The sequence below is a fragment of the Equus przewalskii genome, chromosome 8, assembly GCF_037783145.1.
Source record: "Equus przewalskii isolate Varuska chromosome 8, EquPr2, whole genome shotgun sequence".
NCBI classification, from domain to species: Eukaryota; Metazoa; Chordata; class Mammalia; order Perissodactyla; family Equidae; genus Equus; species Equus przewalskii.
In genome coordinates, this window is record NC_091838.1 from 21578480 (window position 1) to 21606067 (window position 27588).

Sequence of the window (27588 nt, forward strand, 5' to 3'; positions counted from 1 at the left end):
TCCGCTGCTCGTGAGGCACTGTACTTCCTCAAACCGTGAACTCTTTCCCTTGAATAAAGGACATCAAACTCTTAACTAAATTGTTTCAGTTTTGACACTAATACACTTACATGACATCAATAATAACAAAGCAAAAAAATTCTTCTTGAACTAGTTTTCATCTTTGGCTTCTTTAATTTTCTTCTATTGTTTATAGGTTTTCTTATGTTATTGTCCATATTTGCTTTCCTTTTAGTCTAATTTGCCTTTGGTTCTGCCATCTGCTCTGCTCTATAGAAGGATAAACCAACTCTATGCTGTTATATTTTACTTAGAAAAAGCAAGAGTGATATCATTGAAAACCCTGGAAGCCAAAAGTTGCAAAAACAAAGATAAATAATTTAACTAGGCTTCATTCAGGCAGTGACAGTTCTCAGAATCTCAGTGTGAACTGAATTGAATTCAATATCAATATGAACCATATGAAACTAGTCAACTTTCTACAACTTCTAAACTGCATGTAAGCAGTAAAGATTACTCTAAGAAATCTTCAATGATAATCAATAAATTCTAAATTCTCCCTAAGAAACAAGACGATAGTAATAGTTAACATTTGAGGCCTTGCCACAGGCCCAGGGGCTGTGCTAAGCACTTTATGAATATTATTGCATTTAATCCTTCTGAAACAGAGGCTATTAGCCTTCTTTTATTTTTTTTAATCAATGAAGAAATACAGGCTTGGAGCTAGTTCAGTGGCCCCAGGATTCTGGGACAGGTCTATTGGCCTCCAAAGTCCATGCTTTTGGCCAGAATATTATGCAGCAGCCTCGTAAGTGTTTCAAAAGAATTCCATCAGAAAACAGATGCCAAGCTATTTAAATCACCTTTTCCTTTTAAAGGAATGCACCATTCTAACCATAATATCCTGTTTAACTCCTACCTCAGGTTTTTCAACCCAGCCAAATCTGAACGACTATCCATTCTTACCTCTACACATAAGATCAAAATACTGTGCCATCATTTAAATCTTCTCTATTGATAGATCTTCAATCCCTTTTTAAAAACCATTTTTTAAAAAATTGTGTAAAAATACACACAATTAGAATTAATTCAGGGAATAGGTATGAGTCTTCTTTAGAATCTCTCCAAAATACAACTGTTCTGTTGAAAAACGAGGAAGGGAAAAGAGGTGGCGGGGACGGCAGGGGAGTTGTTCTAAAAAGAGAAAAGCAAAACAAATATATTTGTATTGACACACAAGCCTCCTGGGATGAGGCTAAGTAGTAATAAAACAGATTCCCATACTCCCCTTTAAAACTACAAGGATAAGGGGGAATAAAATTGCCCAATCGAGTGTGGACTGAGACTTCCTTCCGAAGACTAGAGTATGGAAAAGAGAAGGAAAAAAAAAGAGTAACTTTACAATGGAGAAGCCTAACACTACCTGAGCCAGGTAACGAAGGTCAAAATCAACAGGAATATGTTGGTAGTATGCATCCTTGATATAATGTGACAGAAATGGCACTTTACCCATGTGGTCTTCCTCCCCAAAACTTATAACCTCAATCTAATCATAAAAACACAAGATAAATTCCAGAGGAGGAGCATTCTACAAACTATCTGACCAATACTCCTCATACTGTCAAGGTCATTGTGGGGGAATCAGAATTGGCCCCTCAAAATAAGTAAGAACAAAACACTCTGAAAGAAACTTTGACCTTCAGCCTAACTGCCTTTTAGGATTTTAGAATTTAAGATAAAAAGGCTGCCCCCATGACAGGCCATCATCATAGACAACTCTGGCTATCAACAGACTGTGAGAGTCCTGGCTAAGCCCATTCTTATCTACCAAACATTTGCTTCTCCATTTCCACGTGATTTGCCTTCCTCCCCTTTGAAGCCCCAAACCACTACTCCCAACACTCTTCTTTGTCTTTGGCTGAAGATGCTACTTAAGCTGGCAGCTTGGCCATTCTGGCAAGTTACTCAGGTTTTTTGGGTCTCTCTTATGTATACACGTTACAAAGCGTTGTTTGATTTTCTCCTGTTATTCTGTCTCACGTCAATTTAATTTGTAGGCCAGCTAGAAGGACCCAGAGGGTAGAGGATTTGTCATCCTCCTCTATATCATCAAAAACAAGCCTGAGAAGCCATCACAGCCAAGAGGAACCTAAGGAGTCATGACAACTAAAAGTAATGTGATATCCTTGGATGGCACCCTGGACGAGAAAAAGGACATCAGGAAAAAACTTTAAAAACCTGAAAAAAGTGTGATGATAATGTACCAATGTTGGTCCATTAATCATAAAAAATGTACCATACTAACTTAAGATGTTAATAGGGGAAGCTGGGTGCAAGGTATATGGGCTCTCTCTCTACTGGCTGCCTAATTTTTCTGTAAAACTGTCCTAAAAAATAAGGTCTACTTAAAAAAAAAAAAGATAATGTAAAATAGCAGTAGAATAAAAGAAACGTGGATTTCTTTGTGACATACATTCTCTTGCTGTTTACCAACACTGTGGAAAAGATGGGGACTTTGTACCTTTAGATTTTGAAATTCACTGAAGGGAAATAGTGGTCATATTTTATCAGATTCAATGAATAAAATATAATTTGAGGTATTCATTACCTATATTCTGAAAATAACCAAAGGATGACTATTAAAAATTATACTGGTTGTGTGCCTGCCAGTGGCATAGTGGTTGGGTTGGCACACGCCGCTTTGGCAGCCCAGGCTTTGCAGGTTCAGATCCTGGGCGCAGACCTACACACCTCTCATCAAGCCATGCTGTGGCAGTGCCTCACATACAAAATAGAGGAAGACTGCCACAGATGTTAGCTCAGGGACCATCTTCCTCATCAAATAAAAAAATTACACTCGTCCCAAACTTATTTTCAAAACGAACATTCACCATTGCTAGAATAAGCCATAGCCTTCAAAGCTATTTAAATCATAAATTACAAAATTTCAGAATGGCTAAGAATCATAGATGCATTCTACCAGGAATCTTAGATGCAGAGCCAAGCTCTGATTTTACCAATAAGTGAACTAAAAACAAAGGGAATGATTTGCTGTCAATCTATCTGTTAGAAGTAACTGGAAGTCCGGTCTTTCAACTCCCAATTCTAAGATCTTCCCCTATACACTAATTCCATTCTGGTTACATATGTGTCAGAAATATCCAATAATATTTTTAAATGACATTCAATTATCTAAATCTCTAAGTGTGTTCTAAGTAGAGTATTCTTTGGAGGAGCAAGGGGGGTGGCAGGAAGGGATGAGGAACCCACCAGTGTTATGAACTCTGCACTCATATCTTTCCTTGCATACTAAGTTTTATGAAAACAATTTCTCATTTACATTTACTCCCAATGTTGTATAGCTAACTCAAATTACAAATTCTGAATTTACTGCACTCTTTATAAACAAACTGTATTTAAACTGCCACTACTATGCACGAATATAGAAGAGATCTACTTCTCATTACTGCACCAAGACAAACGAGCAAAGACTACACAGCAAGATCATGCCATGGCAAATACTGTGATTAGAAAGCAAAGAAAAAGACCTTGAACTGGCCAGTTAACTTCTGACTCCAAGAATATTTTAGTTTCTAGACTAGAATTACTAAATCTAGTATCACTAAGCAAGACAAAGCCAAGCCAATTAGGGTCTCAACTTCAAATGAGTAGTCTCAAATGTAAGTATGCTAATGAGATGCAAACCCTCGCTTTAGAAGACCAGTCAAAAGGTTCTGGTGATGCTCCAGTGTGGGACACCTAAAGTGATTCTGTAAAACTGTGCCCTGGTCACAGGCAAACTCTGTTGTATGCATATGGTGGGTTTCAAGAGCACAAAACGAAACTTTTTGGTTTCCCCGCATCTGAGCAAGTACCTTAGATAGAGAGCCCAGCAATGATCAATGTGCCATCCAGAGTCACCATGATCCTATCTACATAAGCTCTATCTATCCCAAAGAATAATGTACAGACTGTCAGAAAAGCATTCTTTGGTACCAAGAATGGGGGATTAGGGTTATTAGACAGCTGGTGCCACTACTTCTTATTACCTGAAAATAAATAGGCCTCTTTCTCTTTTAGTATTAAGAGCACACAATTCAATAAGCTCACTGGAGTGGATAAAAATTAGGATAAACTGTTATCTTCCCTCTCTTTAATTCCCCCACTTAATTTAAATAGCCAACTAAAATGAGTGATATAATCTATTTGTACTTGAAAGATATGTCCATCAGGAAATCCACAATAAAGTTGACAAAAATGTTATGTTTTCTGGCAGGCAATACATATTTATAAAGATAAAATGGAAAGAACACAGATATGAGTGAACAATTTTTATTGAAACCCTCAAAGATTAAAGAGGACCAAATGGTGAGTTTGGGTACCATAACAGAAAATCTCACCTAACTGTACCATCATTCACAGGAATGAACAAACCCAAACACGACAAAATTCAAATTCTCATGTAATTGCTACAAGTGAATGCAAATGAACTAATCATTTTATCATAACCTTTCTTTAATCATACGAAAAAGAAGGGAATTTACATGGCATAACAAAAGATATGCAAAACTCAATGAAAACACAATTCTCTTAAATTTCTCAAACAATTTATAGGACACAGAATGCACTTGAAATGATTAAATGACTTAAGCTGATTCTTTTTTATTGCAAACTGTTTTAACATCAGCTTAACCCCCATGCATGGTATTCAAAAAGAACACAGCTTTTGAATTAGAAAGATCACTTAAGTTAAAATAAGGAATCAAGTATTGAAATTAGGAAAAGGCTGGGGTTTCTTTTGCAAGGAATCTTCAAGTACCAATATGTATAGAGAAAGAATACTAATTTTGGTTACATTTTCCCCCTTACTGTTAAATATACAAACTATAATACCTTTCAAAATAAAATACCCACATAAGATAACTTTAATAAGAAACATTCAAACCAGATCTTGGAAAAACATTAAGCAAGAAATTCACTGGGCCAATAATATCCTAATTTGTGACTATTCGAACATTTGATTACATTCTCTCCCTTTTGGTCTCTACAGTTAGGAAACACTCAGTTAGCTGTGCTATTGAGACAACCTGTGATAATTTCGCTTAGAGGAAAAACATTTTGCAATACACTGACAGACCAAGGAGGGAGAGAAAGTAGGTGCTCTGAAGAAAAATGAGGAAAAAAATTACCAATTGAAAAGATAAAGTGTTTGTTGTTTTTTTTTTTTTCCAAAAGGAATGCTGCACCCATTTCACTTAATATTAGAAATCCAGGTTAAAGGCACTGGGATGTACTCCTCACCATGAACAGACTACTCAATTACATTGGACACTTCTGAGTCGGCTACTGCAATCAGCCTGCTTGCTGAATGTTTCCCTGACACTTCTTACATAGAAACTTAAGTAAATTAAACAAGTTTGAATCCATTTATAATGTAACTAGTTTTATAAAAATATTCAGAGTTGCTAATAAAGCACCAAGAAAAAGAGAACCTCAGAGAGAGGACTCATATCCTTTCTACAAGGTCACCCCTTTACAGTTTTCTCTAATAGGACCTCCAGAGTGACAACAGTCACTTTGAACATGTCCTATCATATAACCTTAGGGATGTAGAACATTGCTATGGTGACTACCCAAATGCCAATTTTCATTATAAATAGTTAAGAGATGTGTAACAAGATTTCATGGCTTACTCTTTAAAAAGGTAAAATAGGTGCAATTTTCCTTTAAGAAAGTCTTTATTCTGTAATATACCATTAATATTGTGATGTTCCCTTCAGTAGACACTGATATAACTACACTGGGACTACCAAAGAACCGTGAAGGAGCTATGATTATCTGCAAATACTGTATCTTTTTCACTTGAATACAGTATTTGTGCATTTTAAGAAAACATTGTACAAAAAAAATTATATAAATGAAAGCCTCAAAGAAATACGTCACGAAATTTTTGAACTGAAGTGACCAAAGACCATACTAAATGAAAACATCTCTAAACATGATGTAAACATAAATAAAGTAATGCAAAACATCAAGGTATTCAAATCTACTGTATTGCTATTTCACCCTTAATGTATCTTTCTACGTAGCTTTCTCCTTTTGGAACAGTAATATAAGGGGCAGTACATTATCTTCATAACTTTATGCCATCAAATCAGTTAATACAGATGCATGATACATTTAATTATACAAAATCAATTTGTTTCAAGATATAAAATTAATGTTGATATGTAATTAATGAAAAAAATAAGATGTTAAAAAGATAACTATAAGAATACCCAGATATATGCTGTATTCCCATTTATATAGATCTGATCAATAAAACATCAACACATTCACTTAGATACTGATTTAATCCATGGATCAAGGCCATATTTTCAAAGTATTTTAAGGATGCCAGGACACTGCAAAAGCTGGAGAAAAGAGTTGAGGAACAGTATATGCTTGCTAAACAAGAACTATGTTTATTTAGCTAGTGAATACCTAGAGTAATAAATTTTTACTTCATGATAGCAATCAGGCTCGCAAACACCCAGAAATAGGAATTAAGGGTTTTAAATGTAGTTATAAAGGTCATAAAAAGTCTGATTAGACTGAGGTACATTTACTCAAAATTTTGAGATTCATTAAGTGGTAGCAAACAAAATAATTCCTCAGACAAATGCACATTTTTCAGTATACATATTATTGGGGGAAGGCGGGGAGAAGAATGTGCATTAACTGGTGAAATCCACCAAGCTGCATATCAATATTCTGTTACACCAAACAGTTTGAAGACAAGGGAAATGTTCTAATATAATTTCAGATTATGTTTCATTTGGCTAAAATAGAGAGTAAGGTTGCTTTGCCATTTTAAAAGTTAACTACAATAATTTTTCACATAAACATTTAGACTTGAACTCCAGGACTAAATATGGCATGATTATTTTGCGTTTAATCTGTCAAATAGCTAAAAATTGACAATTTAAAAACTACAACAAAGAAAAAGTTGAAGCAGTGTGACTCTTACATCATTGAACCACTTCTAATGGTTAACTGTTAGTATTTAACAAATTCAAAGAGTTAATGAATCCTTGCATTCATTCAGTCTTCTGTGCCTTAGCTAGGATGCATAATTACAAAAGACAGCAGATACTGGTAAAAGCTTCAGGACAGAAAGTGCTTGACGAAGTTACAGTTCTCAAGTGTGTTTGGTGAGAGTATAAGGGCAGATGCGCTGATGAAAACCATTACAAGAAGAGTCAACTCTGTGTTAAAGAGTTCAAAGATGTCACCTTTAAGCAGAAAAAAAGCTTTAATAACGTCTTCTTTGACTTATTAGGCATTTTCAGAGTCTACATCATTAGTGTTGTAATCTAACAGGACATCTTCATATGGTTATTGTTTGTTTCTATTTCTCTCCTGAAAGAAAAACACAAAGAATTTTAACAAAATACCATCATTATTTAAAGATTTAAATTATATGCACATAGAATGCAAACATCTCCATAAAAGTTCTTCAAATAATTAATTCAAGTAATTACTTAAAAATGATTTACTATTACCTATATCCACCATAGTGGATTGATTATCACGAAATATTTTAAAATAAAGACATTCCAAACACAAAGACTTATTTCAGGAGAGTACAGACCCTCTCTACAGCCCTATTTTCCCACAAGGATTTTGTTTAAGGTGAGAATATCATAATAATGTCTTTCTAGCCCTTTCAATGAGTTTTTGATGGTGAGCTATCAAATAGACCTAAAAGGCCTTTGCAGCAATTTGAAAACTACTGGCTGATGTAGGGTTAGGAGGAAAGGAAAAGGGTTGAGGTAAATTGCATTAAAGTTGCATTAAATTAAGATCTCAGTGCTAATAAAAAAAATACTTTGAAGCACAAGCTTCCTCCATATCATATTCTCATATTCCACATCAAGAAATATTATTAATCCTTATTAATTTCTTCTACAAAACCAGAAACCCCTTGAATAAAAAGCCTGAGTGATGTTTTCATGTGTATTAACCAAACATTTGCCCATAATACTTTGAAAAAAGGATGACCAGCATTGTGCATGCCTATCAATTGAATACATCACGTAGTTTGTGCCATCTTGCTTCAATGTGTAACTCAGCCGTTCTTTCAGAAGCATCAGAATCACCTGGATGGCTTGTGGAAACACTACTGGGCCCCAAAGGTCTGAAGCTGTATGTTTGAGTTCACATTTTTAACAAGTTCATAGGTGATCCTAGTACTGCTGGTCCAAGGACTGCATTCTGAAAACCACTTGTGTTTAACATTTTATAAGACTCTCTTTCTGTTTTCACTACTCTCATTTTTTTTCTGGGTAATACATGTTCCATAATAAATCTGAATGTATTTTGCACATGGTCAGATTAGCTTCCCATCTTCTGTGACACCATCAGAAAACTGTACTTTAAATCCCAAAGAGAACTTTAAGTTCTTTGTTATAAAGTCAGTTCTTTTTTATTTTAATATATTCCTAGAAACTTGAATAACAGTATTTAATACAGAAAGCTAATAAAATAAATGCCCTCATAACCACAAATAAAATTATTTCATAGACTCATAAGTTATCAGTGGGATATTTGGAAATTAAAGAATAAAACAAAAATGAAAGCACAGAGCTAGCTAATTAATCATGTTTCAAAAGAATAAACAAAATCTAACACCACAAAGGGGAAAAAAAAGACAAAAAATCTGGTACTAGGAAGCTGCAGTCTAACTTACAAAGGCCCTAAAGCTTTTAAAAAGCAGCCTAAACATACAGAAAGTTTAGTTCTCAGATGAAGGAAACAAAAAGATTTGTATGCGAAATTCTGAAGCCAGCTTTAATTAGCTAGATATAAAACAAGGTGTTATAGATGAAGCAAGAAGTGAAAGCACATTGCTCATTCTTCTCCATAAAATGACTGATCAAACTAGAGAAATTCATCAACTTCATGAAAACCCCCAAAACTATAGGAAAAAAGGGGACACTCCTTAAGGATAAGTTAGACAAAGAGGAGTTTAATTCAAGGAAGATGATTAGTTAGATCAATGAGGATTATGTGTTACTTAAATAGAAGTTAGAGACGCTGTTTCCGTTTGAACTGTCATCAACTATGCACTTTAAATGAATCAATAAAATATACAGATTACATATATATTATAATACATCTACGTATTTAATGCGTAACTTCCAACTCAGTGGACAAGAAGAAAATTACAAAAAACTCCATCAATCCAATAGGACAAAAAAAGAGGGAGAGATAGCCTGAAAGATCTAGATTAATCAGAAAGCACAAAAATAAGATGGCAGAAATAGTTATATTATTTATACATTTACAGTAAACAATCGAAAGATTGTAGGTTCATCAATGAAAACAAAATAGCTCAAATTTTTAAATTTTTTTTAAAATATGATTTACAAGAAATAACATGTTATTAACTAAAACATAAGGACCAGAAAAGTTAAAAGTAATGAAAACAAACCAAATGAAGACTGATCCAACTACACTAATATCAGAGAAAATGGATTTTAAGGGAAAAACCACTGCTGGAGATAAAATGATCGCTACATACTGAATAAGAAACACTTTTTTAAAAGCTATGACAATATTAAACTAAAAATACAACTTTACAAATGTTAAAAGTTGTCAAAATTACAAAGAAAACCTGACAAGTTCCTCATTACAGCAGGAGAATTGAACACATTTCTCTTAATAATTAGTAAAGCAGAAAAGCTGGTAAAAATATAGACTGAATACACAGAATACAGAAAACTGAGTCAAATAATTACAGGGTACACAATGAACAAACACAAAAGGAGACTATATGCCAGACCAGAAAGCAAACATAAATACCAAAGAGTATCATACAGATCACATTTTCTGACATCAATTTTAGAAGCAAAACAAGCAGAAAACAACAACAAAAAACCCCCATCCACTTTTGGAAATTCTAAAACACTCTTCTAAAAGTCTCCCCAAAAATCATAATGGAAATTCAAAAATTTTTACATCAGTACAATAACAAAAATGCTAAGTCTAAGTTCCCAAAAAACACCTGGAAATTTACATGTGTAGAATTTTTTTAAAAACCTGAAAAGTAATGAGCTCATCATCCAACTCAATAATAGGAGATGAGTAACAGTAAGCCCCCAAAAGTAGAAGGAATGAAATAAGATAGCAGGAGAAAATAATGAAACAGAAAACAAAATAAAGAGACCAAAATTAAAAGGTAGTGTTTTTGGGGGGTGGGGGGACAACATAACCAAAAAAAAATCTCTGGAAAGACTTATAAAAAAAAGAATTGAAGCATAAAAAATATCACAAAGACTGATAGAGCTAAAAAATAAAATACCATTAATGCCAAGATGCAAAAGCTTAGGACAAAGCAGACAACTTCCTGAAGAGCCATACTAAAGAAGTTTAATCAACAACTAAAAATCTACCCCAAATAAAAAAACCACTGGGCTCATACGGTTTTATAGGTGTATTTGATTAAGTGTCCCAGAACTGATAATTCTAAACTTACACCAACTGCTCCAAAGACTAAAAAAGAGGGAATATTTCCTGACGCATTCTGAGGTTAGCAATACTTTGATACTAACATTGTCAAGAAAAGCATGAGAAAACTAACAATCCAGTCTCACTTGTCACAAAAAGATCTCTTAAGGGCTGTTTTTGCTGGTAACAGAGTGTGGAGGAGCAAGGTGGGAATAGCAAGGCCAGTAAGAAGGCTATCACAAATCATAAACCAGTAGGATAATAATAAGAGCTCTTAGACAGGGATGAAAGATGGAGAGCTAGTGAAAAGTGCTTGGATTCAGGATACCTTTTGAAAGCAGAGCCAGCAAGACTTACTGATACTGATCAGACATTGGGTGAGAAAGAGAGGCATCAGGAATGACTCTAGCACTATTGGCCTAAACAACTGGAAGAAGAGTGGTGCCCTCTACAAACTCGGAGGTGGTTTGAGGCAGGCAATGCCCCAGGAGTAACAGGAGTTACACTGAATTTAAGATGCTTATTAGACAACCAGGTGAAGATATGGAAGAGGCAACTGGATACATGAATCTGGAGATAAGAGGAAAGGTCCAGGATGGGTATGCAAATTTGGGAACCTTCAGCAAGGTAAACATTCATCAATAAAACTCAAGTCCTTCTGAAGTTTATGATCAATATCTCTGCTTTCAGACAAAAAACAAAAAAACGCATTTATATTAACAAGATCTAGAACTGCACCTCACACTGTTAGTATTAAATATTTGAATATAATGAGATATCTATGGGCATGCTATCATCTACAAACCACTAGAAATATGAGACCAAGAAATGATGAGCTATCGGTAACATCACTAACTTCTGGTGTTGCTACAAAACAAGGTACATATTACATGGCTGACATCACAGTTACAAGTCCTGGTGTGTTGTGGGGAAGTAACAATTCCTTCAGAATTACAATAAAGGAGCCATGATCAGTAAACCCGGAGAAGGGCCAAGCCTCTAGTGATAGTTCAGAAGACTGCATTTTAGACATGTACACTCTTTAGGATAAACACTTCCCAAAGTGATTCACAGAACTCAATTTTTACTTCTGTGATTGAGAATTCAGAAAACAATTTGGAAAGGGATCCCTCCTCCCTCACTTTTCCATTAATGGAGAGCTGCGCATCACCAGGCAGATTCTGATATTTGAGGGCTTTTGAGTCTCTGATGTAAGGCTTCTTCACCACATTGAGCTGAGCAAAGGTACCAGAGACCAACATATATACATGTTCCTAAGGTCAAGACCGAGAACTTGGCCTATGGAGATGAACTCCAGCAAGAAACTTACTTGCCAACAGTATCTTTTTGACAGAGCTTAACAGATGAGCTAAGATTTCCCTATTCTTAAGGCTAGGGAAGAGCTGGAAAATGAAATTCTCTTCAGTGTCCTCAGAGGGACTAACAACTTGCCCTTAACATTACACGTAAATGACTTAGTTCCTTTTAATCATCTGTAGGTTTATCACCATTAGCAATATGTCAGTAACCAGGCCTGAGCCCAAATGAGGAGAAAAAGTAACTGCGGATCTAAGAAGCCATACTACCCAGAAAGAAAATAACGATAAGCACTCAGAACACAAGTACAACAAAACAGAACTGCTGAAGGAGGCAGTGAACACTTAAAAAAGAAAAAAAGAGGGGCCAGCCCCATGGCCTAGTGGTTAAGTTCAGCGTGCTCCACTCTGGCAGCCCAGGTTTGGTTCCCAGGCATGGAGATACACCACTCATCAGGGGCCATGCTGTGGCGGCAAACCCACATATAAAATAGAGGAAGAATGGCACAGATGTTAGCTCAGGGCGAATCTTCCTCAAACAAAAAGAGGGAGATTGACAACAGATGTTCTAACACTCAAGGTGAAGCCTCCTCAGCCAAAGAAAAAAATGAAAAAGAAAAAAGCAAGGAAGCAGGCACTTGAGACCCAAATGCAACAAAAACAAAAACCCTTTTTCTAGCTTAGAAATCTCATTTTCAAATTGAAATTTTTAGTAACTGAATTAAAGGGAAAAATGGTCACTGCTTCATTTGGGAAGCAGAACATTAAGTCCAAGAAATACCTCAAATTACAAAGCAGAAAAAAAGAGGTAAAAATCACAAAGGAAAAAATAACAGAATTGGAGGATAAACCCAAGAAAAATGAACAATCTAGAAGCAGGAAAAAGAACTAATGGAAGAACTAACTAACTAAAAAAATTTCACAAGTTCTTTGATACTCCTCCCTGCATGAACTGGGGCTTGATCTTCCTCCTCTTGAGAGTAGGCTGGACATACTAACTTGCTTCTAAGAAGAGAAGTACACAAAGGGGAAAAAAGAACATTTACATTGGAGAAACCCAGCAGGCACAACCTTAACCAAGTAATCAAAGTTAATATCAGCAGTACTAAGTTACATATGATTGGATGAGAAAACACTTCATTTATGTGGTATTCTTCCCCAAACCACATAACCTCAGTCTGATCATGAGAAAGGATTAGGCAAAGAGACACTGAGGGACACCTTACAAAACACCTGACCAGCAGTCTTCAAAGGTGGTGTTCCAGGTCTTGAACAGAAAAAGACACTAGAGGGAAAACTGCGGAAATTCTGAAAAAAATCTATAGTTTGGTTAACAGCATCAGATCGATTTAATTTCTTAGTTCTGATAAATGTACCATGAATATGTAACATGTTAATAATAAAGAAAACAATGATATAGAGAAATTCTCTGTATTACCTTTGCAATATTTCCATAACTTTAAAATTATTTCAAAATAAAGTTTTTAAAAATCATAATAAAAAGTTAGAAAAACACAACTCCCAAATACATTGCTGCAGAAATATGAAATACATCTATGTTCTACAGGGTATTGCTATCTTAATGGCTGCCCTGCTTTTCTCCTCCTCGTTTACAAGGATAAAAGTGTTACTTAAATTCTGTCCGAAAGTTAAAATCAGTGAAATAACAGACTATATTTTTAAATTTAAAAGAGTGTGCATGGTCCAAGAAAGGCCAGTTTATAGATGAACAATGACTGAAGTTAAAATATACAATAAATTCAATTCTTCAGGAAAATTAATGATTTACCCAGAATGAAATCTGCATAGGCTGGCTGAGAGGACTGGAAAAATCCATGCTAATGAGTAAAAGAAGGACCGTAACTGATGAATAAAACTCCCGGCTGTTCAAAAGACTGTACATTTGTCCAGAGCCCTTAAAGTACTGTAATACTGAGATAAGCTTCTGACATGCATTGTCCCAACAACAAGGATCCTTTTTTGCATTACAAGACCACAAACAAAGAATGCTAAGAAAATAGACCAACTCAGCACTGTAAAATAAATTCAAAACAAAAAATCAAGGGAAAGAACAATGATTATGCTTTGGAGGTTCTGTTTTTGGAAGTCAACTCTTCAAATTTCTTTTTCTTTTCCTTTCTTTTCTTTTTTGCTGAGGAAAATTTACCCTGAGCAAACATCTGCTGCCAATCTTTCTCTATTTTTTCTACGTGAGCCACCAGTACAGCATAGCCACTGACAGACAAGGTGTAGGTCCATGCCTTGGAACCAAACCTGGGCTGCCAAAGCAGAAGGTGCCCAATTTAAGGACTAGGCCACCAGGGCTGACCCAACTCTTGAAATTTTTTAAACTTACATTTCCATTTAAGCGAGACTCTAATATTCTTGATCCTCTGCATGTCCACTCTATAATAAAAAAGTGCTTTAAAAGATTCCAGGGCCAGCCCAGGTGGCTTGGGTTCAGTTCCCAGGCACAGACCTACACCACTGTTAGCAGCCAGGCTGTGCTGGCAGCACACATGCTAAAAAATAGAGGAAGATTGGCACAGGGATGTTAGCTCAGGGTGAATCTTCCTCAGCCAAAGAAAAAAAGAGATTCCAGTGCCCAAGTTTGCATTTATAAAATAAAGTAGTATTTCAGTTTTCAGAAAAGAATAGATGCAGTCTAGTAACATAAAAACTGTTAATCTGTACCAACCAAAGACTAAATAACTTTAAAGTGTACGATGAAATGGAAGAGTCAGGAAGAAGTTCAAATAGTGAAAAATGGTGAAGAACACTCATAACATATGTTTAGGTGGTCCAAATGAGAGTAAGAACATGGTTCTAAGACTTAGGACTAATTGATGTTTTAAACTGTGATTTAGTTTCAGCAAAATAACATCACTCATCACAATAAATTAAGTATTTTGTTTATGTATCATCTTATTTTGGTTTTACAGTTTTCGCTTAATTTCATATTTAAGTAATACTATATTAAAAATATAATTGCAAGAATAAAGGAAAAAGTACAGAGGCCAGCCCAGTGGCAGGGTGGTCAAGTTCATGCACTCCGCTTCAGTGGCCCCAGGTTTGCAGGTTCAGATCCTGGGCGCAGACATGGCACTGCCCATCAAGCCATGCTGAGACAGTATCCCACATACAAAATAGAGGAAGACTGGCATAGATGTTAACTCAGCAGCAATATTCCTCAAGCAAAAAGAGGAAGGTTGGCAACAGACGGGTTCAGAGGTTCAGATCCTGGGTGTGGACCTACACACCACTCATCAAGCCATGCTGACGTGGTGTCCAATGTACAAAATAGAGGAAGACTGGCATAGATGTTAGCTCAGGGCCAGTCTTCCTCACCAAAAAAAAAAGAAAAGAAAAAAGAGACAAAGACAAAGATCATAAAGAAAAACATCTCCACTTGAGGACAACATGATTGTTAGGCAGAAAATCCCAAGGATGTTCTATTAGAACTACTAGAACTAATAAGCAAATTATGAAAGTCATAGGATACAGGACATTTCTATAAACCAGCAGCAAACAACTGGGAAGTAAAACTGAAAATACAACTACATTTACAATGACATTAAAAATACAAAATACTTAGCAATAAATTCAGCAAGAGACATGCAGGCCCTCAATGCTGACAACTACAAAACTCTCCTGAGAGAAATTATGTTTATCTCTCCAAGCAGACTGAGTTCTAGAAAGAAATGGCTATTTATCCTTAGTGGCTCACTGACAACCTTTACTATTTATCTGTTGTATGAATAAGAGAACTTAAGGAAAAAACATACAGGATGTAAATACATGGTGATACACGTTGACTAGAATACGAGATGTGTGCTAGGAGAATTCTCAAAAAAAAAAAAAAAAAAAAAAAAAGACTGATCTGGGGGCCAGCCCAGTGGCTCAGCAGTTAAGTGTGCACGTTCTGCTTCGGCAGCCTGGGGTTCGCCGGTTCGGATCCCAGGTGCGGACATGGTACCGCTTGGCAAGCCATGCGGTGGCAGGCGTCCCACATATAGAGGAAGATGGGCACGGATGTTAGCTCAGGGCCAGTCTTCCTGAGCAAAAAGAGGAGGATTGACAGCAGATGTTAGCTCAGGGCTAATCTTCCTCAAAAAAAGAACCAGACTGATTGGGGACCTGGTAACAGAAGCTCGTAAAGCCAAGCAAAGGAATTCACATGCAACTCTATTTCACAGTCAGATTTTGAACTCTTTACAATAAAGTGAAAATAATAATTATATTCCAGACTGTCATTTACAAGTGGAATAGTCCACTATTAGTTTTACATCCCAGTTCTTTTACTATATATGCTATGATCTGTTTCTATTCCCTTATGTTATTTCAAATGGAAACGAGGGTACATCAATACGGAATGTCAACTGTGACAGATACTAGAGCTGAAACATCATTCAAGGGGCCGGCCCCGTGGCCGAGTGGTTAAGTTCGCGCGCTCCGCTTCAGCAGCCCAGGTTTGGATCCTGAGTGCGGACATGGCACCACTGATTAGGCCATGTTGAGGCAGCGTCCCACATGCCACAACTAGAAGGACTCACAACTAAAAAATATACAACTATGTACTGGGGGTATTTAGGGAGGAAAAAAAGCAGGAAAAAAATTTTAAAAAAAAGAAACACCATTCAATAAACTCAGTTTTCTGCCAAGAGACAGTAAAGTCAGTTTCACTCAGAAATTAGAGTGCAATAGTTAGTAAATTCCTAAATGAAGAAACTGCATGTCAAATTTTTAAAATAAACTATTAAGAGGAAAGATTATTCAGTAATTGTTACTTTCAGAAACTTAAGATATTTCACATTCACTTAAAATTAAATATATATGTTCCTGAAGTAATCATGTATTTGCTGAAGAAAACTAAATGAAATAATTGAAATACCATTCAATTTACTGATGACTGTTCATACCATAACAGGTACAGAAGAACTATCTCCCAAAGATCTATAATTAACCCAACAAACTATAGGTAGTTCGTTTACTAAAAACTCATAAAATTATTTATCAGTACTGGAACACAACACAGTCACCATTAACTCTCCTGGGGGAAACAAAATTAATCTGAGGAAAAATTAAAACAAACCAATATTATAAAATGTTAACTGAAGTACCTCCTTTCTCCCCCTGACTTGAAAAGAATACTTACCAAGTTCAGAATAGATTACTACTGTAATAAAAACTGAATCATCTTGACTATTCAAACTATAACACAATGTTTTATCAGAGAATTATTTAAATATCTAATATAAAAGTTTTTGGTATCAAGTGTGATATCTCCTGGGCCAAAATGAATTTGTTTCTGTTAATCATAATTAACTCACTCAGAAACAGAGAACTACAATCAGAAAAGTCGACCAAAAAAGTAGCTGATCAGAAACCTCAACCCATTCTTGATCCTAAGACTGTAATTTGATTAACGGGAAAGCATTAAACTAAATGTTCTACTTGAGAAAAAGTAGTATAGAACTGTCAGGGAAATGCTTACTGCTGTCAGAGGTCTAACTACTAGTGAAGTAACTTCTTGTATATTAACACAAACTTGGTTACGATGTGACAGACCTAACATCATCTCATCTCAGAATCAATTATTCCAATTGTGAAAAAAATTATATCAGGTATTAAAATTTACTCTTTGGAAATACCCAACAATATAAAACAGCATAAATGACTAAAACGCATAGAAGATTTAGAAATGAAAACTATTTCATAGGGATTTTATTATAATTATGTCTCGCTTGTTTCTGCTTACGCTGCAGGTCTTCACCTCTTTCTAAGGGAATAAGCAAATGCCATATTTTGGAAGTTCATCTCAAAGTTACGGGCAATTGAAACCTCTAATTATTCCTATATGGAATTAAAAGAGCCAGTGAACTAAAAATCTCACCTCAGATTATGTTTCCTGATCAATAAAGATTTACAAGAGTGAAAGAATATAGTAGGATCTAAATGACTCACATTCAACAAAGGTAAAATTTCAATAAAAAGATTAAATAGTAGAATAGAGTAAATGCTACTGCTATGCAGATTACTTGAATTTATACTGCAGAAATAAACTCAGTACATTATTAGTTCTTTGTTTTCTTTCTTTTATTTTCCAACTACAGTAGCTTTATCACTGAAAGTAATACATACAAAAACCAAGTTAAAGTAAAGCTCCCCTTTCCTCCTCTAGCCCTCTCTAAATTAAGGTCCTCTGATGGGTTGCCATTCTAACTTTAAGTAGCATATTAATACACAAATTTCTTGATTTGTCATTTAGACATTATCAATTCCCACTGTATATGATGAGTAACTTATCACAGTGAATATATTATATTCTCCTTCACTTCCCCATCCCTACACTAGACACCACACTATTTTCAGTTCTAGTGACTGTCCTTATGACATTAAATAATATGCGTAAGGCACAACTGCTTGACATATCATCTTTAAACAATTATCTGTTCACTTTCAGAAAGATGAGAAAAATAGTACATTTATTTACCCTTCCTCAAACCTGTTCTTCCCACTCCACCTCATAACATTTTGTTCTAACTAATTAAATCTTCTATATACTATTGTCCATTTCTACAAATGCAAAAACCAACAGGCAGCATTTATTATATAACTTGAATGATCAAGTACATAGTTCCTAAATAAAGTGCAGTGATTAAACCAATAAAGAAAAAACATTCTATGACATTCAAATGTTCCAAAAGGAAAGAGATTCTTCAAAGCATTTACTCATCTAACAATGTTTACTAAACACCTACTTTGCGCCAAGCATTAAGTGCGAGGAATCAGCAGAGAATAAAGCAAGTCTTACTTTCTAAGAGCTTATGTTCCAAAGAGAACAAAGATTGGCTAGGAATTTTATGTTTTCTTTTTAGCTTCTTTCACTTCTCAAGGTCAGTGGTTTCCAAGTGAGGGCTCATTTCGTTTGTCTGGCTTCAAAGACCACAGTGCCATTTAACAGACAGAGGAGAGAGCTGCTTGTAGTCCTGAGATAGACTGCATACAATGAAGACTTGTCTAACTCAAAACGCAAAGTCCCTGTTGTGAAAAATCTGTTCTAGTATAACCAGCTACCAACTGTTATTATCTCTTGACTTTCTTTTTCATTTTGCTGAAATACTCCAAGTAACTTTCTCATGAAGGACATGCGACTAAGCTCTTGTACACTTGAAATCTTTATTTTGCACTCCCCACTACTAATCTAATTCAATACTCATCTTTAAGAACATAATTCTAATACTACCTCCCCCCCACTCTGAAATTAATTTTACATATGAGTATCTGGAGGTATAGATGAGAGAAGTATGATAGTCTGATTCTCCTTCCTTTGCAGGTAATTTGTCTTTTGCTCAGGAAGCTTTTAAGATTTTCTCTTTACCCTGTCTTTTTTCCCCCTTTTCTTTTTAATTTTAAATAATTATGCTGGTCACGCAGTAAGCCCATTCTTTCTGAAAATGTGTACCTTTTGGCTCTAGAAATTTTTCTTTAATCATTCTTCCGTTTATTTTTTCCCTGTACTCTTAATAACACTCGTTTAGAAAGAAGTGGATCTCCTCTCTTTCCATCACATCTTTCCCCCTTTATATTTTTCATCTCTATTGCTCCACATTTGGAAATTTCTTTGATTTAAAATTCTAGATCATAACCGGATAAAATATGAACATTTTATTAATCTGCTTGATCACTGATTTTTTTTTTTGACAATTGCATTTCTCATTTCCAAGAACATTTTCTAGTTTTCTTTTTACATATGAATCCTAACAACAAGCCAAATTCTGTTTTATATTTTAAATTATCTTCTGCTCCCTGAATTATCTATTTCTTTTGGTAGGTCTGTCTTGGGTTTTCTTTCATAAAGCTTGATTGTAATCAAATGTATCAAAATTATGCGGTCAAATCTAAGAATGAAGAACTGGACAAATACAATAACATAGATTTCTCCTCAAGTTTTAAGTTTCATCAATACCCATCACTCTAAAATAGAGGGCCTGACTAAGTTTTACATAACCAGACAAGATATGTCTGGTTGGCTCCTCCATAGGGTGCTTTGCTGGCAAGGCAAACTGGGGAATTCCTCCACTGAAAAAAATAACAAGAAGGAAAAAAATTAGTCAATAAAAAAGACCCAGCAATGACAAAATGGAAATAGCTTTTTAAAGTCCTTGTCTGCTATCACAAGTAGGCTCACGAATTTTAAGAAAACCATGAACACAGTAAGATGAGAAATGAAAGAAAACTACAGCAACTGCAGACCTAAACGTAAAATTTAAAACTATAAAACTTCTATTAAAATGCAAAGGAAACAATCTTCCCAAACTTGGGGAAGGCAGAGAATTAAAGTCAGGCCAGTATAAGCCTTCCAAAATTGTTCTTATCCAAAACTGTTCGGGCTATTCTAGGTCCTTTACCTGATCTTAGCCTAGACCTTGTATTATAAAAAAGAAAAAAAGGCTTCAAAGGACACTGTGGCTCAAATAACAGACTACGACAGTTATATAAGAGAATATCCTTATTCTTAGGAAATACACTATACTTTTTTGAGGTAAAGAGCTATGATATATGAAACTTACTCTCAAATTGTTCAACAAAACATAATGCAAACAGGGAAGACTGCTAATAGGTGAATCTGGGTAAAAGGCATATGAGTGTCCTACATACTATTCGTATTTTTCCAAATACATTAAAAATCGTTTCCAAATAAAAAGATGAAGGAAAAAAGATTCACTCATACGTTGCATGTAACTATAGTTCAATCATTCTACTATATTACTATAGCAACAATGCATTTTGGTTATTTTCCTGCTTATAGAGATTTGGATTATTTCCAGTTTTTTACTATTATCGATTGTGCTCCTAAGAACATGCTTGCATGTCTTCTGGGGTATTTGGAAGTTTCTGTTAAGTATATATCTCGAAGGAAAACTACTGAATTACAATGTATATGAAATGTTCAGCTTTATAAAAACATGCAAAAGTGCTTCCCCAAGAGGCTATATCAATTTAATATTCCATCTGCAATTGTGTAAGAGACTTTGATGTATAGTCTCTCCAATACTTGCTATTACGAAATCTTTTAATTTTGCCAGACAAACGGACAGAAAAGATTTTCTGATTATACTCTTTATTTGCATTTCCCTAATTATTAAGACTGAAGACCTTTTTATATACTTGTTAGCCATCTGCCTTCCTATCTCATAAAATGACTATCCATATCTTTTGGCCATTTTTCTATTGGGTTATCTATCTTTTCCTTAAACTGATTCATAGGCATTCCTTATATATTCTTGATTCTAATCTTCGGTAAGTTATGTCCAAATTTCTCCCAGTTCCTAACATGTCTTTTAATTCTCTTTAAAGCATCTTTCGATGAACAGATTTTAATCTAGTCAAATTTTACCAATCTTTTCTTTTATAATAGTGCTGTTTTGTCTCTTTTTAAGAAATCCCACTTTATTCAAGGTCTGAAGGATATGCATTTGGGAAAATGTGACCTCCACATACCAGAAGCTCTGAGGAATTTCAGCTAAATACAAGACAGATGGGGTCATGTTAAAAGAGAAACACTAAGTAATGACGTGCAAATCTTTATTTAAAGAAGAAACAAAAAATGTCTAACAAGTAAAGGAATGAATTCTAGCAAAACAACACTAATTTGTCCTTTTTGGTGGAGCTAAAGACGACCTAGAACAGACAGGGAGTACATCCTTCATCACTGGGATGCCAAGAGTATTTGAAAGCAGTTATGCTGGAAAGCCAAAGTGCAAGCACAAGCATATCTAAGAGAAAATACACAAATGAAAATCCACAAATTCTGCCTGGACAAGGGATAAGAGCACCAGGAAGAAAACTGGGCAAGGACATGTGATACCCCAATTGCCAAACAGTTAATAAGCATGGAAAACTGTTCAGTGACATGGAGGTTTCAAACTAAAAGAAAAGTCAGATTTCACTTACTAGCATATCCATTGTACTGATTCTCTCTTCTTACTCTTCACATGGTGATCAATCATTTAACTGGTAAAATCAACTTACATTATGACTCTTCCATCTCCACATTTGCAATGGGAAGAGAATACGCAACTAACACTAAGCATTAAAGGAAAGCCTTAAAAAAAAAAAAAAAAACTATTTTGGAGGAAACACCTGATGTAGATGATCCTCTTCCTAGTTCAGTGATGACAGGGAAAAAAAGCCAAAATGAGTCAAACTATTTTTTCACAAAAAAGGACACTAACACAATTATAATGAGTCCAGATCATAGCTGCCAGAGGTTAGACTCGGCGGAAGGATGTAAATATAAACAGGTACTCCAAGATAGTTTTCAGGGGATGATGGAACTAGTCTGTATCCTGACTGTCATGCTGGTTACACAAGTCTACAAATGTATTAAAATTCACAGAACTGTACATCCAAAAAAGTGAATTTACTGTATGACTTTTTTTTTTAACTTTTAAAAAGCATATGTACAGAATATTTATAGGAGCTTATTTACACACTCCAAAAAGTGGAAACAACCCAGACGTCCTTCAATGGATGAATGGATAAACAAACGCTGGCATATCCAAAGAAGAGAAAGGTACTTAGTAATTAAAAGGAATAAAGAAGTGATACACAAAACAACACAGATAAATTGCAAACATATCATGCTGAGAAAAGAAGTCTTAAAAAGATTAAATACTGTGTAATTTCATTTATGTAACATTATGAAAAATGCCTCACAGAGACAGAGAACAGATCACTGAATTAGGGGAAGACAGAGCGGGGCACTTGAACTACAGAGACAGCAAAAGGGAATTTACAAATTTACTGTATGTAAATTAAGAGAAGAAAAACACATTAAGAAGGATATGGAAGATGAAGTAGTTTCTAAAAATGATAATTACAGGAAGCAAAAATAGGCTTTAAACAGTCATCTTTGTACTCAAAATCAACATGGACTGGGTCAAGGGATTTAGGTAAGAAAACAATCAACAGATGGAAAGGGGAGCTAGATGTGATAATGTAAGCAAACTAATACTGTCCCTGAAGAATTCAAAACCTCACAAATCACAGAATCAACACAAGCCAAATCCAATCAATAACAGAGAATTCAAATTTGAAAAGTTCTCCAAATGCAGAAAAAAATAATAAAGATAAGAACCAATGGCACTCAGGGACAAAGATTCAACATATTTTTAGACATTACTAGGAAAAAAAAAAGAAAACTTGGCCTATAGACAAAGGGTTAAGGAAAATTATACTAGAGACCCATACTGTACACATTCCATACATGTTCATACTGCAGGAATAAAGAAAAATCTTTTGTGCAGAGACAGAAATAGCTATTTGCAAAGAAGAAAATTTAGGCTGGTCTCAGACTTCTCCATAACATAGAACTATAAATAATATAAAATAAAGATAAAACTATAAAGCAGAGCCCTAAATGAAAAGACTGTGACCAGGAATCCTCTAGGCGAACTGCTATTCACACATCATGGCCAAAGAAAAGCATTTCTTAGATAAGGGCTTAACAGACACATTACCAAATTACTCTTCCTAAAAAAATAACAAAATAAGTTAAATAAGATTCAAAGTAAACATGTCAAAGATGAGTTAGACATTATAAAAAGACTGGTAGTAAACCATAAAGCAATTTAAATGTAAAATTCAAAAATTACGAAGTTTAAATCACTGTATAAATATAATTACAAAACAATATGTAACTGTTGTAAATAACTCGAGACAATTATACAATAAAAGAAATAAAACCGGGACTAAATTTTCAGAGTGCATAGGGAAGAAATATGGGAAGACAAACAAACGTGAGTGGGACAAAGAAAAGCTGACATATATTTCCTTGCCACTCATCTTTTCTCCCTGAGTAATCTCATCCCACTTCCATGGAATCAACTATTTAGAACAAAAAGCTCCCTAACCTTTAACTCCTACATCCTGCCTCATCCAAAAGATTTCACTGTCTTTCCCAAAGGCATCTTAAAATCGGCACATCCTAAAAATGAAATTTTCACCTGCATCCTACTTTTCATACCCCAAATCATTTCTCCTGACCCTCTATTTGTAATGTCAGTTACCATATACCTACTTACTCAACTGCGGAGCTCAAAAATTCAGAAGCTACTTTTGATCCTCCTTTTTCCCTTACTTCTCACATTTAAATGGGAGAAAGCTCAATTATACTCAGCAATTCATTCACAAGGTTGAGCAGAGCCTTAAATAGTCATCTGTATTATTCCAAAGCAAAGTCTAACAATTCAGTACAGCAATCACTAGCACCTGAATCACCTGAGGTGCTTGTTAAAATGTATGCCACCAGGTCCCTTATCAAATATATCAGATTTTTCTGGGGTGGGTCTCGAGAATCTGCATTAAGAAATACTTCAATTGATATTTATGTGCCCTAAGGTTTGGAAACTACTGCTCTAGGATCATTACTTCAACATTATTCACCAGTGAGGAATGTTAGTTCAAAAGTTCCCTCTTCTGCTCAGACCAAGAAGCCACAAGATATCTAACTTCACTCACAGAAACAATCACTGACGCTTTAAATAGAGTTAAGTTCCTACTTTATCTTAACTTCTACATAAGAGTTTTCCATTGCAAACAACACAACTTATTGTAGAAGGTTCTAACTTTATTCCTGCTTCACCTGAAAAGAAATTTAAATGTACTCTCCATGGAAAACTCTGCTAGTTGCCTACCATCCGTTCTCTCTTGTCCTCCTAAAACCAAGACCCTAATTTTCTTTTGTAGTTTAGAAAGGAAAACATTCCCCAGCCTGTACTGCTCTATGTGCCCTGTGATCGAATTCTGGCCAGTATGCTGCAAGCACAGTGTGTAACTTCAGGGGAAATCTCCCTGAGAGTCTCAGAGAGGGTAAGTAACAGGATTAGTGATCAAATGCTGCTGAAACTAAACCAAACATCCGTGCCTTCCCAACTCTGAGCGGCTGCCCTCAGGTCAAATCCTTACTATATTGTATACAAATGCATTAAGTGCACAAATTATAAAAATGCTCCAGGAGTTTGAAAGAAAAAAATCTATTTTACTTCTGATAAATACAAAATGGATAATATTCAAATATTTATTTAAAAGCTATTGGTTTCAAACTCCAAACACATTTTCCCATAAAATTAATGTTTATGATTAGTGATTAGAGTCCCTGCCAGTTCCTAAGTCTGCTTAATTATAAACACAAAACTTACTGAACTCTGATGAACATGAATCAATGACCTTTATCACCTGAGGAGTATGAACAATAGGCAGGAAGCAAACTCAGAGTAAGGGTTACTCACCCTTGGGAAAGAAAGAGTAAAGATTCGAAGACGGCATCAGAGGCCTTTAAGGGTATTTGTAGACTTCTCTTTCTTAAGTGAAATGATTGCTTTCCTTCAGAGTAAAGTTCTTAAACTCAGAACGCAATATTCAAAGGCATTAAGGAATACCCATCCATGCATACCACCCCAATAAAAAAACCCTACACACAAAAATTACTGTACTCTTACCCTACGCATGGCTTCCTCCTCTTCTTGACGCTTTTCATAATGTGCAAAGTCATCAAAGATTGAGGTGGTATGCTTGAAAGTAGCAATTATTTTAAGCACTTGCTTAGCTTTTTCTAGGGGTACCTCTTGAGTGTCCCTTGAATTGGTAACTGGTTTGTTGTCATTATTTTCTAAGCGAATATGCCGCAATTGGTTATTGGGAACATCTTTGACAAAGATCCATTTAACTTCAAATTTGCCCTTCCACTTATCCTGAGACCAGACACCAGCGTATGCGTTATAGTCCACAACAGACTTCATTTCAGCCACTCCACAAAAATGTCCACTACCATTCACACTGAAGAGTAAATAGAGTGGGCCTTTCCCATTCAGGGAACGGTAAGCTGCATCCAAACGCTTATTACCATGCTCAGTACTACACCAGATAGAGTACTTAATGGAACGGTGTATGTCATCCTCAGAATAGCTTTTAATTATAAACACACGTCCATTCTTCAGGTTCCAGTCAAAGTCTTTGGGATTATAGTTGTTTATGGCCTTTAGCTTTTCAAGCACTGGATGCACTTCTACACTAGAAGGTGAAGCGCTGACAGGAACAACACCTAAACCAAAGTTTTCACCGCCCGCTCCATTGTTCTGGTTGAAGCCAGCTCCCCTATTCCGAGGAGCGACCCAGCGATTCTGCAGCTGTTGCTGTTGGGGCTGCACTTGGTGAGGCTGAGCCTGTGGCTGAGGTCCTTGTTGCTGCTGTGGTTGTGGTGGCTGAGGCTGCTGTTGAGGCAGTTGGCTTTGCACCAATGGTGGTGGTTGAATTAATGGCTGAGGCTGCTGGATTATAGTCTGAGGAGGCAGAACTGGTTGGGTTGGTGGAGCCTTTACCACTGACCCCTTTTCATCCCAAGTTCCAATATTCATATTGTGTTTTATAGGAGGTGGTGGCACAGCAGAACCCCCAATTCCCACATTGCCCTTGGGTTTAAGTTTCGGCTGAGGTTTGGCAGGCTTTCTGGCAATGGCAGCCCAGGAGGTTGGTTTAGGCGCTGCACTGCTAACTGGGGGCACACTATTGGTTGCAATGCTAGTCATCCCACTGCTGCTCAAGGCTGTACCTACAGTTTTTGTCACTGCAGCTGTCAGGTCACCACCAATTTTCAGTCCAGTCATGCCTTGCTCAATACTGCTTATGCCAGGCACCTTACTTAAAGTATCATTGCCAAATCCAGCCTGTCCATCAGTAATAGCTCTCCCAAGAGAACTAGGTGGATAGCCATAACTGCTACTATAAGCAGAACTTTGTGTTGATTGTCCCTGAGATCCACTTGTCCCCCATGTAGAGAAATCAGCATTACCAGGAAAAAAGTTAAATCCATGTTGACCAAGAAATGGAGGGGTATTTCCTAATGCCCCAGGTTGACTAAACACACCATCTGGTATATAATGATGTTCTCCATTACTCATTTGTCCATAAGTTGTCAGATATGGCATAGGTTGGTCTCCAGCCGTGGACCATGCTGCTTCCCCAAGAGAATATGGAAATCCAATGGATGGAGCATAGTAACTAGGCATGTATGGATCTGACATTGGTGGATAGCTGTTACTCTGGAAAACAAAAGATGGTAATCAGGAGTGAAATGTCCTTTGAAGAGTAGAGGAAAAGAAGACATCTGAAAGATTAAAATCAAATAGTTTTACATAAATGGAAAACATATGCACCTGTTCCAGATAAACACAATTAAAATGTCAAATCCAGTTTTATCACCAGAAAAATTTGCTGATGATTATTTTTATTTTAAAATAGTTTTTATAAAATTGCAGGTTTTTTTGGGGGAAGGGGAATGCGGATTCTTTCTTTCAACAGCCAGATCCTCTGGCACAATTTAAAAATACTGTAATTTCTATAAAAGTCTCATTTATAAGCTTTGCAGACACAAAATGATCATTTACAGCCAGCTTTATTTTAAGCAAGTGATGTATCCAAAAATTTATATGCAAAGATTAAACAAGCTGGAAGCTATACCAAATAATAGAGGAATTAAATTATAGTCTATCTTATATGATGAAATCCAGTTCAGCAATTAAATTTTGTACTTTCATAAAGAAAAAATAAAATAGAGAAATGTTCACACTCTAAGAAGAAAAAGAAAAGATTCAAGATTACACCTATAGCATGATTCAAATTTGTTTCTTCTTTTGCTTTGCCTTGCTCATTTTGAAAAAGCAAACCTTACTATGGTTTGTTAGCAGTAGGATAACAGATGTCTATTTTCTTTGTGCTC

The 27588-nt window shown here is 35.6% G+C and overlaps 1 protein-coding gene across 2 annotated transcripts in view; it reads right to left on the reverse strand.

Moving 5' to 3' along the window:
- Positions 1-4318: 4318 nt before the first annotated feature.
- YTHDF3 (YTH N6-methyladenosine RNA binding protein F3) overlaps positions 4319-27588 on the reverse strand; it is a 38222-nt gene continuing 14952 nt past the window's right edge. For both annotated transcript variants that reach the window (XM_070630505.1, XM_070630506.1), the window contains 2 exons: positions 25313-26911; positions 4319-7401 (listed from right to left, as the gene is read on the reverse strand). In XM_070630505.1, coding sequence (XP_070486606.1) covers positions 7378-7401; positions 25313-26911 — 1623 coding nt within the window. In that variant the 3' untranslated portion in view covers positions 4319-7377. The remainder of the gene's footprint in view (positions 7402-25312; positions 26912-27588) is intronic.